Genomic DNA, 22,464 nt, shown 5'->3' with positions numbered 1-22,464 from the left:
GTCACTGAGGGTGTTAAATACAGACATTAAATGGTATTGCCCCATATCAGCTGAAGGGCAGGCACATCTAGTAATTGTCTACGCATCTGCCCTTACTGCCTGGCTGCAGGAGTGACTGAGAAAAGCATGATAATCATTTGAATACTCAATTTCTTTTGCACTTTGCTGCCAGGATCCAAAGTCATGGACAGATTTCTACAGAAATTCGTAATTCAGAGTACTTCACCAGCATGCCCCCCCTGCCAGCGGAATGCCTCGACATAGATGGGGACTGGAACACGCTTCCGGTTATTTTTGAAGACAGGTACATGGATTTGCCTTGCAAAGGTGAGTGAAACACCCCAAGGTACATGAGACAGTTTGAGCTGAGGAGGTTCACTTCCCCAGCTGAAGGTGAATGATCCTATATTACTTGGGCTGGCTCTGCCTTGGATCAGAGCATAATCCACTGTAAAATATAAGTGAATCTTCTGTTTTTTTCTACTAGTGAACTTTAGAGTATTTCCTGTAACTTCATAGTTTTCATCTTCCAAGTAAGATGTTTAGTTGCAAGGACTGGAGGCAAAATCTAGAAAGAAAGCAAAACCATTTGGATTTTTGTTACGGCAACTAACTAACATCATACTCAGAGTGACATCTAGTGTTAAGAAAAGTCAGAACAAAAAACCTTAAAATTTGTGTGAAGCCCAATACTGTTTCCAAAAGGGAGTATTGCTTTTCAAAAAAACAAAAAAAAAAAACCAAAAAAACAAACAACAACAAAAAAAATGATTTCCCCTGGAGTACCCAAACCACATTTTTCATTAAGAAAAAATACTTAGTTCTTCAAGTGTATAGTAAAACCTCATAGCCCTTGCTTCCCTTTTCAACAACTGTTAAGTGTAGCAGAGAGATAGTATCATAAGTGAGCATGGTCCAGTAAAGAAGACCTGTGGCCATATCCAGAGCTATCAAATTGGCTAAATTTTGACAATAATAACTACAGATATTTAAATCATGACTCCATATTAAACTGATTCATAAGCAATATCTACACTACATACAATGTGGTACAACAGCAGGAGTGCAAAGAAGTGCCAGCTCTGATTGATTTACCAATTCTATAAACTAGCAGTATAAATACAGTTGTACTGAGGAAAGTCTTTTTTTGGACTAACTGTAACTGTTTAGTGAGTATAATTCCAATTAAATGCCCTGTGTCATTTATATTTGTAATATCACTCTAATGTAGAGATAATTTTTAACATAATAAATAATGTAGAGATAATTTACAACATAAATATACATACTTCTCTAGGCCTTACAATCACTTTTCCAAGTCCCACATCACATTGGGGTAATATGTTGTGTTCTTGCAGATGCCACTTCTTTTTTTCTTCCTTTCAGATCAGAATTTGGATGTTTTCCCAGATTTTGAGGTTCCTGAAAATACGCAAATGGATGTAATAGACGACAAGGAGGATTTTTCGTCAAATGATGCCACTGCAGTAGCAAAAGCAGACTTTGGGAAAGGTACTCTGCTAATACACACAGACAGGATAAATGGGAATCTGTCCTGCTTGTACAGTGGTACTGAAGGTGCTGCTCACGCAGCAAAGGGTTTAAACCCACACTCCACATCTCAGGTATGTACATTGAACAAAGAAGGCCAAAGGAAACCTGAAAATATTTTTGTTTCAAGTAAGGAAACTACTGACTCAGAGCCAGGCAATACAGAATGCACATCAGAGGAATTTAGAACACGCAAAGAAGTTTTATTAAAAGACAATAGACTTGCAGCGGGTGTTACCTCTGGAGACATGAAACCTAGCAATAAGGATGCCCACAAAAGTGAGCCCGTGTTAATTGTCAGTGCTCAGTATGAGTGCGGAGCATGTGGAACTGATGGCTTGGAAGACAGGTCAGAAATAGAAAAAACAGCTGAATCTGGTCATCCTGAGAATAATTTCACTTCTGAGCTTGCACTGAGTGAGTCAACCAGTCTTGAAAAAACAGCAGATCCAGACAACAAGACTCTGCTGCCTGTTTTGAAAGCTTTGCCTGCCCACAGCTTGGAAGTGAAACTTTTCGCAAAGGAGCAACGAACTGAGGAGTGTGAAGAATTTACCCTGATGTCAGGGGTTATAAAGAGATCCTCCTCCATAATATCTGATTCGGGCATTGAAAGTGAACCAAGTTCAGTGGCATGGTCTGATGCTCGTAGCCGGGCTCTGGAGCTGCCCAGCGATCGAGAGATCCTGCACCATTTGGTACGGAGACATGCCATCCACCGAAATTCCCTGGAGGGTGGCCACACAGAAAGCAATACCAGCTTGCCCAGTGGAATCCAAGCATCGCTCACATCCATTAGCTCTTTGCCCTTTGAAGAAGAGGAGAGAGAAGTGGAGCTTACCAAACTGACCAAGTCTGTCTCAGCTCCTCAGATCAGTAGCCCAGAAGAGCCTGTGGAGGAGGTGGATATATCCAAACACAGCGAAGCAACCTCAGGAGACTCAGGAGGATATTTAAAAAGTAGCATGGAAACAGAGGATGGAGATAAGCAATTAATCATGGACTTCTCTGGGTGTCATATCACCACTGAAAGTGGACAGCTAGAACCAAAAGAACATCCCAAACCCACTGCCAAACACAGTAGTAGTCACATGGAATTACACAGGGAGGAGGCAAAAGAAAGTCTTTCAGAGACTTACTGTAGTTTGGAGTGTGCAAAACCACCTGTATGTCCAAAGTCACTCGGAGATAACATCTCTGAATTCCAGTCACTGGAGAGCAATGGTGAGTGCAGCTTAAAAACACCAAGGGCTAATAATTACTTGGACAAAAGTACAGAAAAGTTTGATGCATGCATCAAGGATCCAAAGGGTAAACCTAAGCCGGACAGTTTTGAAATAGAACAAGGCTTTTACACCGATATCAGAGTAACAGGAGAGGAGAGCTTCTCACAAAGCATAAAGGTGTTACCTGATACTTGTAATCCTGTTTCAGCTGCTTCAGAGACTTCAACAGAATTTGGCTCAATGCAAGGAGAATGTGGTAGGTCTCTTGCTGATGAGAGCCAGGTGGTGTACACAGAAATGCAGGGGTTACAAGAAATTGAACTCAATGACTCACCTGCCTCAGCAGACCCTGCTTCAGGATCCTACCAGGATGAATATCCTCAGGAACCCGAGAGCCAAGAGCATAAACTTGTAGCTAATGGCACTGGGTTTCATTCAGTGACGACAGAGGGGGTAGCACTGGAAAGCAGAAAGGCTGTTGATGTGGTTAACCTCTCTGTCTCTTGCACGGCCACATGTCTTCCCTTTTCTTCTGTGCTCAAAGAGACCCCTGCGATGGTCGGCTTCTCTGCAAAGCAGGCTGTGTTCCCCATCACACGACAGCCTCTAGGCTCCTTTGGAGTTGTTTCTTCTAACTCAAATGAGGTGGATGAAGAGGCCAATGAAAGGATGCTGAGGTAAGAATGTCTAATTACTTTTAATTAATGTTGCAGTAATGCCAAGAGACCCTGACAAAGTTCAGGGCCCTAGTACAGTAAGCATAGTGAAAGTTTGGATTCAGAGGCAGTTGTTGGAATTACACTGTAAGTTATCCAAATAGACATATGGTTTATACACAATAAATAATCTAAGTAGACAGGAAGAACAAAAACACAGAGAAACCAAGATCTTTAAAGACATTAGGTCCTTAATCCTCATGGAAATGAGTGGGATTTAGGTTTCTAAATAGTCTTTAAAATTTGGCCCTCCACCAAGAAGTCATATTACCAAGATGTGGATATTGATCCCAGATATTTGCTTCACTATAGCAGCACATAGCTCGTTTTTCTTTTCTGCTTAATTTTACTCATTAGCAAAACTATGAAAGGGGAACACAGGTTGGTTGGCAGGGCATTGGCTTCAATGAAACTGGAAAACGGGAGAATGAGCATACTGGGTACCTGGAGAGAAGGTGTTTTTGTTTGTTTGTTTGTTTTTCTCTTGTTTCTTAGCCCATGAAAAAAATGCCACATCATGGTCTTGATTTTACAGTGGCCTATTTCACAGACTGACATGCTAGTACATATATAGTTTTGTTATATTTTTTGTGTCTCAGCTGTGCTGAGGGAAAATGGTAGCATGGGAATTTCTCAACCCATTCACCCATGTTGGTTCTCTGCATGTGCATTCATTTGGGACCTAAGGCTTATTTCTAATTTTAATTTTAATTTTAATTTTAATTTTAATTTTAATTTTAGTTTTTGTTTTTGTTTTTGTTTTTGTTTTTGTTTTTGTTTTTGTTTTTATTTATTTTTTTAACATCTCGAGGTTCAATTTATGACCCCTGCTGTAAATCCTGTTTGAGCTAAGCACAAAATTTATTCCTTCTCTGTGAAGCAGAATACTTAACCGTGTATTCATGCACTGATGAATTCAGGGCCTCTAGGTCCATGGCCAGAATATTAGATTTTTTTGTTATTGAGTCCCTTTAATATCAGTAAGGTTGATGTAATTAATTGTTCACCATCATTCCAATTGGCCTTAGGCTACCTCCAAGGTTTAAAGGTCTATATCTCCTACCCTGGTCCATCCCAATTTTCTAATTCTACACTTATATTGCAATTATTAATTCCTAAAAGCTCTGGATAAGTTTTGCTAAGTCAAAAAGCCACTGAAGTGTTTAGCACCTTTGTGTAGCTTCTAGGTGAGTTCATGTGTCAAACTTTAGGCCTTCATCAGACAAGCTGTTATCTTAGTTCTTTCAGCTCTGAGCTGCTCTTCCCCTTAGCCACTAAGTGTTTTCAAGAGAACCCCAAACCAAACCAAACCAAACCAAACCAAAATGTGTCATCTCTGTAATGAGGTGTACCCTTAAACTCCGCTGTCTGAGGAATGGGGAGAGCAACTTCTACCTGCCTATAAATGCATCTGATGCTATAATTTTGCTTTTCAGTGTCAGTATGTCTGAGGACATTTATAAGATGTAGATTTTGCAATTCTGTACTTTATTCTCATTGGTTTTGGCCACCAGAAGGTTCTTTTTGTTCCTCTAGTAGGTTTGAGATGCTGAAGGTTTTTACCCATTCCCTGTATGACATAAAATCATTTGGGAACAGATTTTCTTCCCTGCATCTTGATTTCTCTCAATCAGAATAGAACCTTCTTATTTCTAGTTTGAGGGTTTGTTGTTGAACACCCAGTTCTACTGTGATTAATTAATCTATTCTCCAGTTTTTATCAGGCCAAAGAAAAATTTAAAAAAGAAATGAAGATTGAAGGATTTCTGTACAGTGACTTATCTGTACTAGCTTCTGATATCCCATATTTTCCACCAGAGGAAGAGGAAGAAAATTTGGAAGATGGAATTCACCTGGTTGTCTGTGTCCATGGGTTGGATGGTAAGACCAGGAAGAATAGTTGTGTGTAAGCGTCGCTTGAGTGTAAACAAAACAAAAGAAAGGCAGATCTACAGGAAGTGTGAAATAACAAAGTCTGTGGAAAACATTTATCTTAGCTAAGTGTTTGGTTTCCTTTATGATATTCAGTCCATTGTAATAAAGGATGTAGGAGGATATTAAGTATTTTCTTTACAAAATGGGTGCTGCTGTGTGTTTTTGTTGTTGTTATTGTTGGTGGTGGTGGTGGTTTATTTTGTTGAGACAGAATTCTACACCAAATTACATCATCCCTTCAGCATACAGTAAGAGTACACTACAGTAACACCTCTTGTCTTTCTGGAGATACCTGGTTGTTTAGCAGTATGTCACCAGGATGAAAACATTATTAAACAAAATAAACCGCTATTAAAGGATAGACAGTGGCTGGATTTAGAATGTGGGAAAATAGAAATCAATATTCACTACAAAGGAAGCCTGGCCTGAAATATTTTAAATACATGCTTTCTAAGCAGAAAACAGATATATTAAATTTGAAACTTCTCTTGATAAGCTGTTGGTTCAATGGGGAAGGTGAAAGCATTAACCTCGAGACTATGGAGAAGGAGGGGCAGAGCCTCAGAAAAGTGTGAAATTCTCCTTGGCTTGTGCAAGGACCATTGCCATCCAATATAGCAGTGACGGTGATATGTTTCTTATGAAGAGGAGGTACATCCTTTTCCAGATAAATAATTCAGAATACCTTGGAATTTACCTAATATGGAGTTGGGGCATTTTGTTCATCTCCCAGAATCATAGAATCATAGAATGGCTAGGGTTGGAAAGGACCTTGAAGATCATCTATTTCCAACCCCCCTGCAAGTCTTGTAAAATATTACAAGACTGACAGCATTTCAGCACCAGGTTTAATTTTGAATAAAGAGAGGCAGGCTGCTGTGCATATGAAGGCACATCCTTATCCCCCAGGCACATGTGCCAAAGTTCCCAGCAGGGCTGCAATGTCTCCTGGGGGTGTCACCAGCTGCAAAGGGAAAAGGACAGATGTCAATCTTTTGGTGACCCCTTGTCTTTGTTCTGACATTGTTCAGCAAATAAGGGACAGAGTAATTCTGGGCCTGATCTTTGCCTTCTCCTCCCACTTTTTATAGAGCTCATGCAGTGCCCAGCAGCAGGATGTGAGGTCCAGCCCTCCTTGCACATGTTGTGGGTATTCTTGCTCTCCTGCTGTTTCAGTGAATTATCATATGGTGTGGTGAGCTGTCTTAGAAGCATTTAGCAAGAGCTCCCTGGTGCCAAGGTTTATAAGAGGACAAATTTATTAAATTGAATTTATATATATATATATATATATTTTGTTGAATTGTGTCTTATAAAGTGCCATCTGTTTCCAGGTAACAGTGCAGATCTACGGCTGGTAAAGACTTTTATAGAACTGGGACTCCCTGGTGGAAAACTGGACTTCCTAATGTCTGAACGAAATCAGGTAGTGTAGAGCTAATTTCTGTCTTCGTTTAGATCTCCTACAAGCTGTTGCCATTGCTAAAAAAGAACCTTCAGTAAGGCTCTTTCACAAGCTGGATGAAGCAAAAGCACTGGGGAATTTAGGGAATTTGATGTAGGATTTAGTTCAAAGGCCTGTTCCTGATCCTCTCTGAGGTGATGGGGTACTCAAACACACCAGGAAAGATTCCTTGCATTGAACTCGAAGACAATTATATTATTACTTACAGGGCTAAACCTTAGAGAAACCAAATTGATTTATCCTGTCAGTTTGCAAACTTAGCAGCCGGGTGCCTCTGCCTTTTGGATGCTGTACAACGCAACACCGACAGAAAGCGGCAGGTTTAGTAATGTTAAATTCTCTGGAGGATGTGAAATATCCAGAAGGTGTTGTCAGTTGCTTTTGATGCATCAGCCATTGTTTCTCCTGTTGCAATGCTTGTGAGATTTATTTTCTTGAATGATAAAGAAATGTCTTCCAGAACAATTCATTGCTAGCCTAGGCAGAACACCAGAAATGAATTCTATGCTCTGCTTCGCAATGAACCCATATTTATGACACCTTTATGCAAAAGATAAGGATTTCCAGTGCCCAGTCAAAAACATTATTCTGATTTACGAGCAGCTGAGAAACTAGAGTCAAAACTCTCTTCTTTGTTCAATAGCTTTTATATTTTGAAATGGCCAGTTGTTTTTAGTCTGTGAACTTGCCACCTTCCAGTGTACATCTCTGCCAGAAGTGGACCTTCATGGTTAATGTGGGCAAGATGGAAATAATGAGGAGACCAGACTTGCATCAAAGTATCTCCTGATGTTTTCCAAGGCTGAAAGGATCAGCTCTTACAACATCTCTATTTGCTATTATATTGAACCCATAATGGAAACTTTCAGTCCTCCTATAGTATGGAAATGTGTGCAAGTTCACATAGCACTGGTACAGGACCGATGTCTTTTGATGAATGTTTGGATGCTTTAAAACATCCTGTCACCCTTTTTTCCCTGCTCTGGGAACCACATTGAAAACGATCCATGAAATCAGTCATTTAGCTGAAGTTTGCTTTAAAGAAGAAAATTCAAGCCACATTTTTATGCACTCGTCTGTAATATATTTGACAAGCTCAGTCAGAAGACTTCATGCTGAAGAATGGAGGTATAACCAGGTGAAATATGACATTTGATGTGTTTTGTTTGTGGTTAATGCTCAGGCTGGTATTGTTCCACTTTTAAACAACCTGAAAGATTTGGGATAATGAGCCTAAGAGGAAATTGTTAATTATCAATGCAGGCTAAACAAGCAGGCAAGAGGTTATTGGACTGTTTGTAGTATATGAGAACATTTATTTTAAGGCAGTGTTGCAAAGTGAATATGCTCGTTTTCCTTTGCAAGAGCTGCAATTAGCAAGATGGGTTGTGTCACAAAAGCATTAATTACTAGATATGTTTGCTCTGAATAGCTGTTCCAACATTTGATGATTGTTTTTGTGGCATCTGATTAGTTACAAATTTGATTTAGAGTTCTTGTTGGAGTGCCAAATGACACGGTTCTGAATAAGATCTGCCTACAATTGTACAGAATGGACAATATATTATTAGTTTTATTGTATCAAAACTGCCATTACTGTTGCAAACAACGAATTGTTTAAGTCCCTCTCTGACAGTCATTCTCTTACTGATATTCCTGAATAACAAACACACGGCATTTAATTAAGATGGCCTAATAATTTTGTGATTGTGTCTGTAGTGTCAACATCACCTATATGTAGTGTATAAAGCTGTAAACTATTTTATTATACTAATCCATTAAATCCTTAATATCAAAAGCTTTTCTTCCATGTGCAGAGTATGGTGCCTAGAGAGGCTAAGCAGTTACCACCACTGTCAAGTCAGGCTGCTTTAAGATCTTACTTTTGACTCTGAACTCACTCAGTCTGACACTGTTAATCTTACTATTAATAAACCTTAGGCCCAAATTTATCCAATTATGCCTAAGTTAGAGGCACAGTCACTAGAGAAACAGAAGCAACCACAGAAGGTAATTTAATCCCATTAAAATACTGTCATCTAGAGGGCCCTATTTCCATGCCCTACAAAGGAAGCACAAGGTAACTCTTGTCCTATATTGAATGCCTGGGTTATATTCCTGAAGCTAAAAGGCACAATATAGAGTCAGAGAAGCTCCGTGACAAAAGATTTTGCTTTATCTTATGTGGGAGCTCAGCAAAGACAATGAATTTCCACATGGTCTATACTGAGAGCCGTAAGACTGATACTGACGAGTGTTGTTACTGTTAAAGCTGTATGAGAAAGAAAATACTTGGCTTGAATAAATTTGCAAAGTTAGTTGAAATAATTTTGATAATCTGAAAATGAAACTTTATGGCTGTTTTCAAAGAGCTTCGATTTTGAGAGGACTAAGCAACTGAGAAAAATCCTCCCCCATTGAGCAAGTATAAAGAAAATTTGGACTAGTTATCACTTTTGTGCTTGCAGTTTACTTTGAAAATAACATTAGTCTATGATATATGCATACTTCAATAAAAGCAATATATTTTAATTCACCTACTCAATCCTTTTTACACCAGACTGATACTTTTGCTGATTTTGATACAATGACTGACCGATTGTTGGATGAAATTATTCAGCATATTCAATTGTATAACCTCTCCATATCTCGAATAAGGTAAGCATTCTGATAGTTAATTGTCTGTAACTATTTGTGGCCATCATCATCATTCTGTGAAATTAGCTTTTTCAAAGTGTCCTGAGTCAAAGTCAGTGAGCTGAATTTTTACGTGTTATAGCTGGAAGAGTGTCCAGTAGGCTGAACAAAATGTAAAATGATAACTAAAGGATGATACTGAAAGCTCTGATGGAGTCCTCTCAAGAGCAATTTTTGCTGCTTTTACATTTAATTTAAATAACATACAGATGGCTTTTGTGTTAATATAATTCTGTTTTTCCTAACAGTTTTATTGGACATTCCCTTGGTAATGTCATCATCCGATCTGTACTAACTCGCCCCAGGTTTCGCTATTACCTCAACAAGTTACATACCTTCCTGTCCCTCTCTGGACCTCACCTGGGAACACTTTACAACAATAGTACTTTGGTTAGTACAGGTAAGAGTTAAATGGGAAAGCTATGACTTACTGCAGCCCATGGCAGAGTATATGAGAGCGCAACATGTAGAGGTAGCAGTAAATTGTGACAACGTGACACATACACTATAGCTGTGGCAAATATTTGTTGAAGACTTCAGGCTCAGAGAAAATAGCAATGAGAGAGGCTTTCAGGGCCTACTACATGATCCAGCATTGTGGAAAATCCAGGGGCGTGGAGCAGCAAGAGATGACCTTGCTTCCACTGTGTTCTTTCATTTCTCTTTATACTGCCAATAAAGAGAGGCATCTCCAAGGCTGAAGAAAACACTTACAGTACTATCGGAAATGAATGGCCTAATGTTCACCCTTCCTGACTGTTTATGTTACCATGACACTGGATAATCCAGAGAGACCCTTAGACTCTTCTCTTTGTTTATTAACAATACAAGAAGAAACAGACTTACACTGAGTTACAGTGCTAACCTTACTGTAATCTCTTCAAGTTTATTATTATAGGCACATAACTTCAATCCCCTAGTTTGATAATCAGCAAAAAGGCTAAAAATATACACCAATTTTATTCCAGGTCTGTGGCTCATGCAGAAGTTGAAAAAATCAGGGTCACTTTTGCAATTGACCTTCAGGGACAACGCAGATTTACGCAAGTGTTTCCTCTACCAGCTCAGCCAAAAAACAGGTGAGTAGGGCTTAATGTTGTAAATGTTGGGGGATATTCCAAAGGATTGTACTAGATTACTTTGTCCTCCAGGTAGTAAAGAAAATCTGCATTTCATTATTGATCTTTCTTTAAATGTTCTTGCTTTCAAGAAGGTCTGCCCTGTCTAATAACTGTTTTATCTGCCTTTTATCTGCACCATTTACCAGTGGATGTAGTTGCCAAACAGTTAATACCCAATAAGACCTACATGCTGTAATAAATATGCACCTAATTTTGTATTCTTCAAGTAAGAAATACTATTCTTGACAGGCCAACATAACTTAATTTATGTTACTAGATGCAAACCGTTTTTCCTTTTTTAATATTTTTTTAAGTTTAACATCTCTTGTCTCTAGGAAATATGGTGCTGTGAGATGAAGAGCAAATTTTATTCATGTCTATGGTGGCACCTCTGTACTACAGAGAGAGATGTATGGCCTTACGCTGTAAAAATGATGCCTACATCATTTTACCACTTCCTTGGTCTGTTATGAATAAATGAAATAAATCAGACTTTCCCTAAGAAAAGAAAGCAAGCATAATCCTTCTGTTCAGACAAATGTTTTCTTCTAAGAGTTATTTTTAATATTGTGCGTAAGCAAACTAGTGCTAAGTATGCACTCACAGAGTCACTACTTGATATTTATTATTTTTTTCTCTCACTCTGCTATGTTGCTGATAGGAAACAAAGACTATCTTAATACAGGTACAACTTAATACTTGGTCTGACAGACATAGAGCTGTTCCATAATTTTCTGACCACAATACATGACCTAATCAATAACAGGAAGATGCTATATCTTGACATTATTTAAATTTCCTTATCTGAATTTTCCTTTGGTTCTCTAGCTCCCATTTTTATGGAGCACAGTGAGATGTTTGCTTTAAGACTGTCATGTTCAAATAAAATTGGTTCTACACAGGAAGCTTGCATTGTTCCTTCCCAAGCCAAGAATTCCTAAGTGTATGCTGTGAGCTAAAGTGACTTGTTGCCTGTTAGCTTGATAGACTGGAGATCTAGCAGACTGTAAATGAAGGTGATGTCTCTGTAAAAGCAGAAAGTTAAGTATCAAAAAGGTTGCCTGTAAATTAAAATGATCCAGGTAGATGCTTAGGAGAAAAATCTGGAATTGTAAAGTTCTATATTAAAATGTATGAGCTAGCACAATGAGTCAGAATTGAGGTGCCCTTACTTTAGCACTCTGCTCCCAAAAGTGGTGAGAGCACCTACAAAGGGACACATTTGGTTGAGAGCACCTACAAAGGTGCAGTGTTTTGCCTGCTCTCCTAGATATCTCTTTGAGCCTCCAGCAATTTCTGACTTTCTTAAAGTAGAAATCACTTCCACTATTCAATTTCATTAAATGCTGTTTGTGCTTGTCTCGGAAGAAAAAAATGACTCCCTACTAAGTCTCTTCACATAAGATTTTAGTTATGTTAAAACTCATTGATGCCTCTTCTACCTTGTACCTCAGAGAAGTCACAAACACAATTGGTTTGATTACACAGGAAGAAAATGATGGCTTCAGCCAGGCTTAGTAGAGGCAGCTATCAGGGCTCTTACTTGTGGTGGTGATGGTCGACTTTTCTGTTAAGATCTAGAAAGCAAAGGACTTTGTTCTGGGTCTCTTTTCTGCAAGAGGGAGGGAAGGATAAAGGTCAAACCTACAGCATTCCCATGTGCAGAATAATCTCTGAGCTGGTAGTGTAGATTATCTGTATCCATTCTCCTACTCTTCTGCTGAATGTGGGTGATCTAGAGTTCAAGAGATCTCAGACAGAGTAAGTAGCAGGAGTCTTTTCATAGCGAATGGTGGCCCCATTACTTCCAGGGAAGAGGGAGAATTCCTGGTTTCCAGTCCATGTACCATCAGTGTGTATTTATCCAAGGACTGCTGGATGCAGGGACTGGATCCCAAGGCTCCTTGCACACTGATGTAATAGTATGACATCATAGCGGTGAAGCTGATTTCTCTTCTCCTTCTCTCTATATATTTTATTTGCTATTTTACTTATTACCTGTATTATTTTTTTTGAATGTGATCCCCAATTCTGTGAACATTTACTCATGCAAGTACACCCATGGACTGCAGTGAGCCTGTACATGTGTTTGCAATGTTTACAGGCATAAATATTTGCAAGATTAAGTTTTTAATCATTTACTCTTTGAAATGGAGTCAGTTCTCTCTTTTTCTTTGTTGTTATTGTTGTTGATACACGATTAACTTGTACGAGCATTGATAAGTAACAAATAGTTCATAGAAGCAGCAGCAATGTTTTTATGCTATTCTTGTGAATATTTCTAAGTTTGTGCTGTATGTTTTAATAATTCTTCATTTGTTTTTCACTATAGATTTTAAAGTGCATTTCACCATGAATATGATTGTGCTGTTCATCATTGTGATAAATGCATTTAATGAATTTGTTTGCCGCAGGCCTTCAGTACTTTAAAAATGTTGTGTTAGTGGCCTCACCCCAAGACAGATATGTACCCTTCCATTCAGCAAGAATAGAAATGTGCAAAAATGCTCTTAAGGACAGACACACAGGTATGTTTAAGATCCATTCTGTATTTACAAAGCTATTGAGAAACTGTGTTTTTATGTAACTGAGGCCATTGCATCAGAAGGGTTTTTCATCAGTATGATGAAAACTCAAACGCTTATTTGATAAGGAAGAAAGTGTTCTATTCCCACAGGAAATGACTGAAATCAAGAAAAGATTTCAAAGATGCTCTTTGATGAAAATAAATTTCAATCAGGTTGTAATCAAAGATTTCTTACTGCTCTTCCCTCCCTAATTAATTTTTTAAAATGTGGAGATAATAGAACTAGTTCCTAACAATGTTTCTCTTTAGTGTACTGAATTATTAGTATTGTCTCACATAACAAAATCTCCTTCAGCACATCCAAAGTCGACGGGTTTTCCCATTGTTTTCAGTAGTATTTGGATGATTGCCAGGTAATTTGAGAGATGTAAAATCATACTGGTTTGTAATAAAATCTGCAAAGCACATCAGGACTCATGCCATCAGAGGCCTAGTTTTCCTGTGAATTCAGTCTGTGCATTGTTCCAAATATTGCCTTTGTTATTTGCAGTCTCCCTCACTTATAAAATGTTTCATGGTTTCAGTTTGATATCACTTCCAGAAAAAATGTTCAGTGTAATTTTATACCTGTTTCAGATACATAGTTAAGTAGAAATGGAGGTTGTCCTTGGAAGCTGGCAGCCAGTCCCTAGTAGGGTTCCCCAAAGCTCCATTTTAGGGCCAGTTCTCTTCAATATTTTTGTAAATGACTTGGATGTAGGACATAAAGGTGTTTTGAGTAAGTTTGCAGATACCAAACTGGGAGAAGTTGTTGACTCCCTTGAGGGTAGAGAGGCCTTTCAGAGAGACCTCAACAAATTAGAGCTAGACAATCACCAAACATATGAAGTTTAACAAGAGCAAGGGCCCCATTCTGCATATGAGCCAGCAGTGTGCCCTGGCAGCCAAAAGGGCCAACTGTACCCTAGGGTGCATCAAGCACAACATTGGTAGCTAGTCGAGGGAAGTCCCACTCTACTCTGTGTTGGTGTGGCCTTACCCTGAGTACCGTGTGCAGTTTTGGGAGCCGCAATTTAGAAAGGATATAAAATTATTGGGAAGTGTCCAAAGGAGGGCAGCAAAGATGGGGTAGGGCCTACAGGGCAAGACGTGGCTGAGGTCTCTTGTTTTGTTCAGCTTAGAGACGAGAAGGCTGAGGGGTGACTTCATTGAAGATTACAATTTCCTCAAGAGGGGAAGCAAAAGCAGGAGGTGTTGATCTCTTCTCTCGGCTGACCAAGGGTCAACACGGTTGCCTTCACACAGCTCTTTCTTTCTTACCTAAGACATGAATTGAAAGGCAGTTTTCCTCTTTCTTCAGGTGTTTTTTTCTCAGGGACGTCTTTAGCCTAGTAGAAGCCAGATCTACATTCATGAGTACAAGTTTCCTGGGCTGCTGCTGTTGCCCTATAAACTTCTGAACTATCTGCAGAAAGGCATGATGTTCTTCCTGCATTAGAATACCCAGGAAAAAACAAACAAACAAACAAAAAACTTATATCTTGCCTGACCCTTTTGCATTCAGCTTCACAGGCAGTATGAATCCAGCCCTCTTCCCCTGGAGGAAATGAAATGTTTCTTTCCACCTCAGGAGAAATGGGACTAAATGCTGAGGCATGTCCCACTCTTCATGTTAGCAGCTTCACTAGATTTCTCTGTGTCGCCAATGGCTCCATTACATTAATAACATGCTGGTACATGGCAAACCATTGAAACAAACTGCTTTCACTTGCATTTTGTTATTTTTTTTCCATTTTCCTTCTCTTTGTGTCTGTAATTAAATGATACTGGAAGGAAAGAGGGGATCTGGCAGCTTTGGCATGTAGTTGTGACATTTAAAATCTTTTGCAGGTCCTGTTTATGCAGAAATGATTAACAACCTGCTCCAGCCTTTGATTGGGGCGAAGGACTGCACTTTGATCAGACACAACGTGTTCCATGCTCTGCCAAACACCGCCAACACATTGATTGGCCGGGCAGCCCACATTGCCGTGCTGGACTCTGAACTTTTCCTGGAGAAGTTTTTCCTTGTGGCAGGACTCAACTACTTCAAATAGTGCCTGAAGTATGGGGTAGCAGAGGCAAACCATTTCACTGAGTGGAGGAGAATCCCTTAGCCAAAAGCGTGCAGTGTTAGAAATGAGATCAGGTGGGACTTTCAATCTCTCTCCATTTCCATTTCTGTTTCAGAGAATAAAGTGCTATGGCTTTAAGGCATTCAAGCTTCCAAATATTGGTGCTTTTGGAAGAAATAAATATTCCTCTTCTGTTTATGTGTTGTTTGTCCACATAAAGACATGAGCTACTTCTGAAGTAGAGAATCAAAATAAAGATGGTTAATATTATCTAAATGTGATGGGACCAATATGATCACCATTTCTCTCGAATATTAACCCAGGAACTTGTCTGTTCTTGATTTAATGCTTATTTACATATTAACAAAGCTATACATCTGTAGCACTTTGGGGTGGTTAATACAAGAGGAAACAAGTGTATATGAACTCAGGTTAAAACTTCCTTTGCAATGAAATGAAAAGTCTAAAAAACATTTATGAAAATTTTAACATTTCTGTTTCTCAAAATAAAATGGTTCCATCATTGGTAATCATTTGTAACATGCACATATTCAAATCATGGAAAGGGTGAAAATATTTAACATAGAATGAAAAAAAAATCTTGATATTTGATTTTTTTTTAGAAAAAAACTTTTAGTTGGGAAGACTTTTCTTCAAGTTGGAAGCTGCCAGACTGATAGGAATCTATTGGATTTCTTGTGAAATATCAATGGCATCTGTCAACATTTCTCCTGTTTACATTTCTAGGATACCATTACTGTGCTTGTCATTATAACCTTAGAGGTACAATTTTCACTTTTAAATTTGTATCTAAATACATTTACCGCAGGGTATTATATATATATATATGTATATATATGTATATATATATTAGTCTGAAATTCAAAATCTAGCCAGTAATACCCCTAAAAAACACCAATCAGATGAAACTAGGTTGGTGACCTAGAGCAGTAAAGATTGTGGAAATGTTAAAAACCATACATATGTCTTCTTAGATTTCTCTGTAATGCTATAATAGGGTTTTACTAATTCCCATTTGCAGTGCTATGTGCAGTCCTAATTATTATATGGTTACAGCTGGTCAAAACATTTAAAACTTTATTCGTACAAAGTTATCAGAATTCTTTTCAAGGGTTTGGAAAAGAACCCATTTTTTCACTGTTTGTATTTTTTTGCATTTTTAATTTGTTTTTAATCAAAAAGTTGTCTGCATTTTAAATGACAAATTTCAATAAATGTCTATAAGTTTTCATACCACTTTGACAAATTTTCAATGTCACAGCAGTTTTTCAAAAAGGAGGAGGTGAATAACTCTTCACAAATATTTGTGTTTGGAAGATAATTTTTTAAAGCAAGTGTAATTTGTTTAAAAACATAGGTGACCAGCCCTCTATATCTTGTGAAAAAATAAAACAAATGAACATAAAAAGTTGGTTCTAGGACTCAAGACTATCATCAGTGAACTAGGATCAAGACAGTGGAAATTTCTGAACTAAAAGAATTAAAAAATGAAAGCAAACAATTTTGCAACCCCAGGGGAATATTTGTACATGCAAAAGGTAAAACTAGCTGTGTTCAAAAGAAGAAAAGTGGAAAACTTTGAAGAATTAGTTCAAGAAAAGGGTTGCTGACAAATTGGAACTAGGGTGGTCTGATAATGCAGGCATGTTTTGAAATAGAAAGTAATAAGAAGGAATATCCAAAAAGGTAAGACTAAGACATAAAAACAGAAAGGTATATTGCACCTAAAATCATCTTCTGCCCTTCAAAGGTGATACTGAAATTAAATAGAAATGATCACATGGTGCATTTCAATAGAGATTAGTTTTGTAAAAATTAAATATTACTGCCATACTTGAAGTAAATAGGTAGATACTATTCTCTTTTTTCCTTTTATTAATTGACATTTTAAAGCTAAAAGATGAATTTTACCAGTTAAAAATAGATGCTGTGTCAGGAATCAAGAATTTCTGGGTCCCATGTCTTGTTTTAGAAATCTTTATCACTGTTCCACCTCAACATTTTAATGCCAACTGAACTTACATATCACAGCTTACTTCTTCCTTGGTAAATTGTTTACACAATGTTAAACATAATGGGGCATGGAGGTGAAGCTTTGGTACAGTGGTTTTGATCCACAGACATGGACTTCTAAGGAGTATGTGAAAAGCAAGAAAGAAAAGCAATCCTCAAACATCAGCAGTCTTTAGTTATATGACGATCTGTTTTAGAAATTTATGGGAGTCTGCACATGGAAAATTTTTTAAATTGTTGAGAGGCTAGTTTACACATATATACATACCTAATGTGTGTGTGTATTTGCAATGCATACAAAGAAGTATGCTTATTTCAAGGTCAAACACTCCATGTTTTTAAACATGAATATACTGGATATGACAACATACTGGTGTAGTGCTTCTTAAAATCATACAGGTGGTTTCTTGCCTTGCCTTGTACATTAGACAGCATTCCTAGCCTTCTATTTGCATACGTGTGGGAGAGGGGAAATGTGAAAAAGTCTCTTTTGTATTACTGCAGAAATTGGTGGCCTGTTCAGTACGTTCACTTTCACACTGTACACTGCTACCAGTGCTGTGACTTATGGACAAACATACCTAGAGATTTCCACGTTCCCGTCCATATCATGTTCTTCCACAGCTCAGAGTCTGATTTCAGTGGAGTTGGATTAGGTTCATTCAACTTGCTCCTTGGAGGGTGTGATAGAGAGCTTCTATAGAGCCTCAGAAAAATCTGGGAGATGTCATTCCTATGAAATGATATGACACAGATTTTATCTTCCTTTTGCTGCCAGAACGTTGTGGGAAATATTGGCAATAACTGTCTAGCTTAGCATTCATTTTGGGGTTCTCAGAGTAGTCTCCCTTTCTTTTATGCTTTTTAATGGGATATTGCCTTGATAATGACACAGAATATTGTAAATCTTCTCTAACGGTATAGACTATATTGCAAAGAAATCCTCATTGTCATTATAATGTAAATAACATTTGAGTGGTTGCACTTCATCAAAATATAGCAATCATCATGGAATCATTTTTAGAAGGTTTTTATATATTGATTTATATAGAGAGAAATATATATTAAGAATTATCTACATAGGAGATATCAAAATATCTGCACAGTAAGCTTTTGTGTTTCTGTGTTTTGTAATTTTAATGCATTGCCCTTTCACATATGTATCATGTATTGATACAAGGATTTCCCTTCAAACTTCACAATCTCCACTTGTTTTGGTATATCCACGGAGGCTGTGCTTAATTTCTTAAGTGAAGCTCATACATTCACAAGAACACATTTTTTCAAGAGGTTGGACAGAGTGGAGAACGTGGTTGTATTTGAAGTGAAACTCCATCCACTTCTTTGTGTCTTTTCTCTAGATAAGATAAAACATAGACGACGATGCAGGGTTGTTTCTTGAGCACCTGGGTGTGATGTCTTAAAACCAGCATGGTAGACCTCCTGGCTCCGAATGGTAAAATGAACTTGTCTAGTAAGGTTTGACAGTGTTAAATATGAGGTATGGGCTATATGAGAAAATTTTCGCAAGGAAGATGCACGGACAATGGTAAATTACCTTACAAGTAATTGAAAACCTCCATACACAGTAGTATCATCACACCTAACCTTAGATAATTATGGTATAGAAGTCATTTTGTGACCTGGTAGGAGAGACTTTAGGTCCTTTTAGGGTCAGCGGAAGGAAAGATACACTTTTAGGGTGTGCTTTATTGGATCTGTTTTATTTGTCTGTTCTATTTTTCTCTATGCCTGTTCTTCTCCACTGACTATGCAAGACATCAGATATTGTCATCTACTTTCTAGATACCTAAGCTTGATCAGATGAGGCCCACACCAAAATTTCAAAATATCGGTGGGAGTCCCCCACCGATTTCCCACTGAAAATCTTATGGGAATCCATCTCCACTCCAAAGGCCTTAATAAAGCCTACTGTACACTGAAATAACGCTTGCCTTTGAAGCTATCTCCTTTTCAGTTTCAGTTATATAGATTGGAATGGCACAGTAATTCTGGGAGAAAGAATATTTAAAATCTCACCAATTTTATTGACAAAGTTCTTAGAATGAGACCACTGAACTCTGTTTTTGTAAGGATTTATTCTCTTTTGAAATAGAATTATTTCTTGAATACAAATGGAAAGACATTGCAGTATTGACTAAATGTGAGTAGGTGAAGGACAAAAAGGGTCTAGCTCCTCCTGCAGCAGTCTTAAGGATCTTCAAGGGTCTGTTTCTTAATCTCTTAGTAATTGCTGACTGCCTTTCACAAAACCTGGAGAAACCTCCATCCAGAGATGTTTCTGCTTGTAGAGTAGAATTTAGCTTGTTTAATTTTATTACCTAATTTGTGCTTAAAAACTAGTTGCAAAATGAATTTGTTCAACTAAAGGAAGTGTCTAAGTTCTTACTGTAGTCAACGAAGAGAGGTAAGTACTCTGCAGGAGTGCTCCTGTTTTCTCCTTTGGTGGCCTTCAGAGTTACTTACATCTCTTCACTGACCAGGGAACTTATTGTAAGGTTCATTTTTTGGGTCCCTAAGGTGTTGGCATAAAGTAGAGGACCAACATTGGTGGACTGGTTAGAAAACTGATCTGTTTTTCATAATTAGGTGTGAATTTTGACTAGTACAGTTGGATCATAAGCAAGCACTAAATAGACAAAGAGGATCCTTTAAAATTGGACTGCAAATGTGTCCTTTCCCAGCCTCCAATGATGCCAATTTCTCTTTAACAAAACTGTTAATCTGCTTTTAAAATCAGGTCTTTCCACCGACAAAAGTGGAAGCTGAAATTGCTTAGCTTTAAAGGATTGTATTCTCAAGGCTTGAAACCTTAGCACAGAGTCTTGGAAATTACTAGTACGAATGCTGAGTGCTATTTTACTTCAAAGCACTTCATAAATATCCACTGACCAATCCTCTTCAGCATTTCCTTGCTAGAGAAGTGCCAAGCTTGAAAGAGAAAACTATCACAAGATTATGTGAAAACTGGGAATTCAGGCCAAAGCTTTCATTAGAATTTGTAGGTTCCTCTGGTGCTTTCTGCAAGTTAAGGAAAGAAGATCTCTTCCTTTCTACTGCTGCATTTGAAGTAGCTAAGTGGTGATGCAGGAAGAAGGTGAGAACTTCTAACAGAGTTAGACCCATGTGAAAGTTTATGTAAATATCCCATGAAACATTATATACATTGAATAGTCATGGGGCACTTCTATAGTGGTCTCAGCATGCCAATATGTGCCAGCCTAGCTGAGTGCTTATTTTCTTATGGACTCAAATTTCCATTTGAAAATGATCATCAGAACAGACCATCATATTTCACTCCTGCTGGTCATTTGGATGCTAAATGTCATGTTCATAAAGAGCTCTCGAAGAGTGTTTTATTTCAGTGCATATACTTAGCAATTTTGATGTTGAATGCTGTTAAGTAACTGTCAGTTCCTAGCTCAATCTTTAATATTTATTTAGCACTCTCTTTCGGATCAAATGTGACCACAGCAAGATTGTCCCTCTTGCTCTGTTCTTTGATTATGGTTCCCCAAACTTGCTGTTTCTTGAGTAGCCTAAATGGCCCCAAGCTACTGTTCTGTCTTTCCAATCATTTCTAAGTTTGTACAGTCACTTTTCAATTATCTGATTACATCTCCTGTTTTTCTTTTTCCTACAGCTTCCATGAATTCCTTTTCTCTTCATCCTTCAGTCCTTGCCTTCATATAAAGCTACAGCACTGTCCAAGTGCCCAAACACCTTTAGTATTCTCAAGATTAACCCTGGTCTTGTCCACATAGTTGAGCAGTTAGGGGAAATAGTCAGAAGGGTCTTATGCAGTCTTTCTGCACTGTCATGGATCTGGCCTCCAGGTACCAGCAAAGTCCCTTGGATAGCAGCTCTGGTGCTGACTGGTGCCTTTTCCCTGGGCAGGAGGGAGTCACTGGCTATCGACTCTCATCAGATCCTCTTCCTATCTCAGGTCCTAATCTGGACAGCTGGAGCTGGAGCTGTCCTCCTGTTGCCAGAATTTGTAAACTTGCAGATTGCATCCCCCCTGTGAGTTCATCTTTACTTCTTGATCCTTTGTTATCTTGGTCGAAGTGGTTGCACCAGCAAGGGCAAAGAGTTGTGACCTGTGCCATATCACCACCATTGGTGGGTCTCTCTTTCAGCACACAATATATCTGGGACTACATTACACCCCTGGCACACCCACAATGATGCTAATGGCTTCCCTACTGGTTTTCCATATTTTATTTTACAGTCATTGGTAATCTTCAGGCACAGATAGCAATGCATAAAACCTGATGTGAGTCCTGTTCACCCTGGCATGAGCGACGGATATGTTCTCTTACCTTTTGATCATCAGGTCCATGGCATGCTGCTTACCAACAGGTTGTGGTCTGAAATAGATGCTGCTGCTGTTTCTTTTCTGTTTTAATAAGACTGTATAATACATGTGCACTTCCATAACAGAAGTCAATGCACTGAATTGAAATGCTTATGAAAACAGTTTAATCATTGTATAGCTACTTTAAATGCAGATGAGTCAGGCCTTCCCTTCATAGGTTAAGAGGCATAAAGAATAAATATGTATAAACTCCCCTTATGCAAAAGGTCAAACTGAATTAACTTCTATTACAACCTTGAAACTTGATTTATCTGCTTTTGTAAATTCAACTCTACTTCCACCCAAAGCACTGGAAGATCCCATTATCTGTGCAGGAAACTAATCACATCTGTGCAAAACTGATTCCCACAGGTAGATAAACATGCCAGAAGTCCATTAGTTATATGCACGGAGCTGTACATCTTTAAGTAGCTTCCGCTTACGAAAATATGAAACTGTGACGTAGTAAATAGGACTACTCTTACTCTGGCATGCAGTTCAGACTTTGAGAGCTATCAAATGAAAACACAAATGGCTTTTCCAAAGTAGCAAACAAACCTCCCCAGAGTCTATGAAGAAGTCCAGCCTCAAGCAATTTTTTATTTTTTATTTATTTATTTTTTGAGTGGGTGGTTCAAATACTGTGATGGTCTTACTTATTCTCCATTACCTATACACGTGGTTAGTCTAATAAATAGAA

General features: G+C 38.2%; 1 protein-coding gene across 13 annotated transcripts in view; it reads left to right on the top strand.

The window, feature by feature from the left end:
- Positions 1-16,608, top strand: part of FAM135B (family with sequence similarity 135 member B) — a 262,573-nt gene extending 245,965 nt beyond the window's left edge. For 12 of the 13 annotated variants that reach the window (XM_080578503.1, XM_080578510.1, XM_080578513.1 and 9 more), the window contains 9 exons: positions 173-327; positions 1,387-3,454; positions 5,208-5,374; positions 6,763-6,854; positions 9,454-9,551; positions 9,839-9,990; positions 10,559-10,669; positions 13,126-13,239; positions 15,129-16,608. In XM_080578503.1, the coding sequence (XP_080434629.1) occupies positions 173-327; positions 1,387-3,454; positions 5,208-5,374; positions 6,763-6,854; positions 9,454-9,551; positions 9,839-9,990; positions 10,559-10,669; positions 13,126-13,239; positions 15,129-15,334 (3,163 nt within the window). In that variant the 3' untranslated portion in view covers positions 15,335-16,608. Of the gene's footprint in view, positions 1-172; positions 328-1,386; positions 3,455-5,207; positions 5,375-6,762; positions 6,855-9,453; positions 9,552-9,838; positions 9,991-10,558; positions 10,670-13,043; positions 13,240-15,128 lie in introns of all 13 variants that reach the window. The other variant, XR_013945897.1, reaches the window with a different exon arrangement.
- Positions 16,609-22,464: the final 5,856 nt, after the last annotated feature.

This window comes from Anser brachyrhynchus, assembly GCF_964034855.1.
Source record: "Anser brachyrhynchus genome assembly, chromosome: 2".
NCBI classification, from domain to species: Eukaryota; Metazoa; Chordata; class Aves; order Anseriformes; family Anatidae; genus Anser; species Anser brachyrhynchus.
The sequence above is the reverse complement of the archived record's forward strand: the minus strand, read 5'-3'. Positions and strand labels throughout refer to the sequence as shown.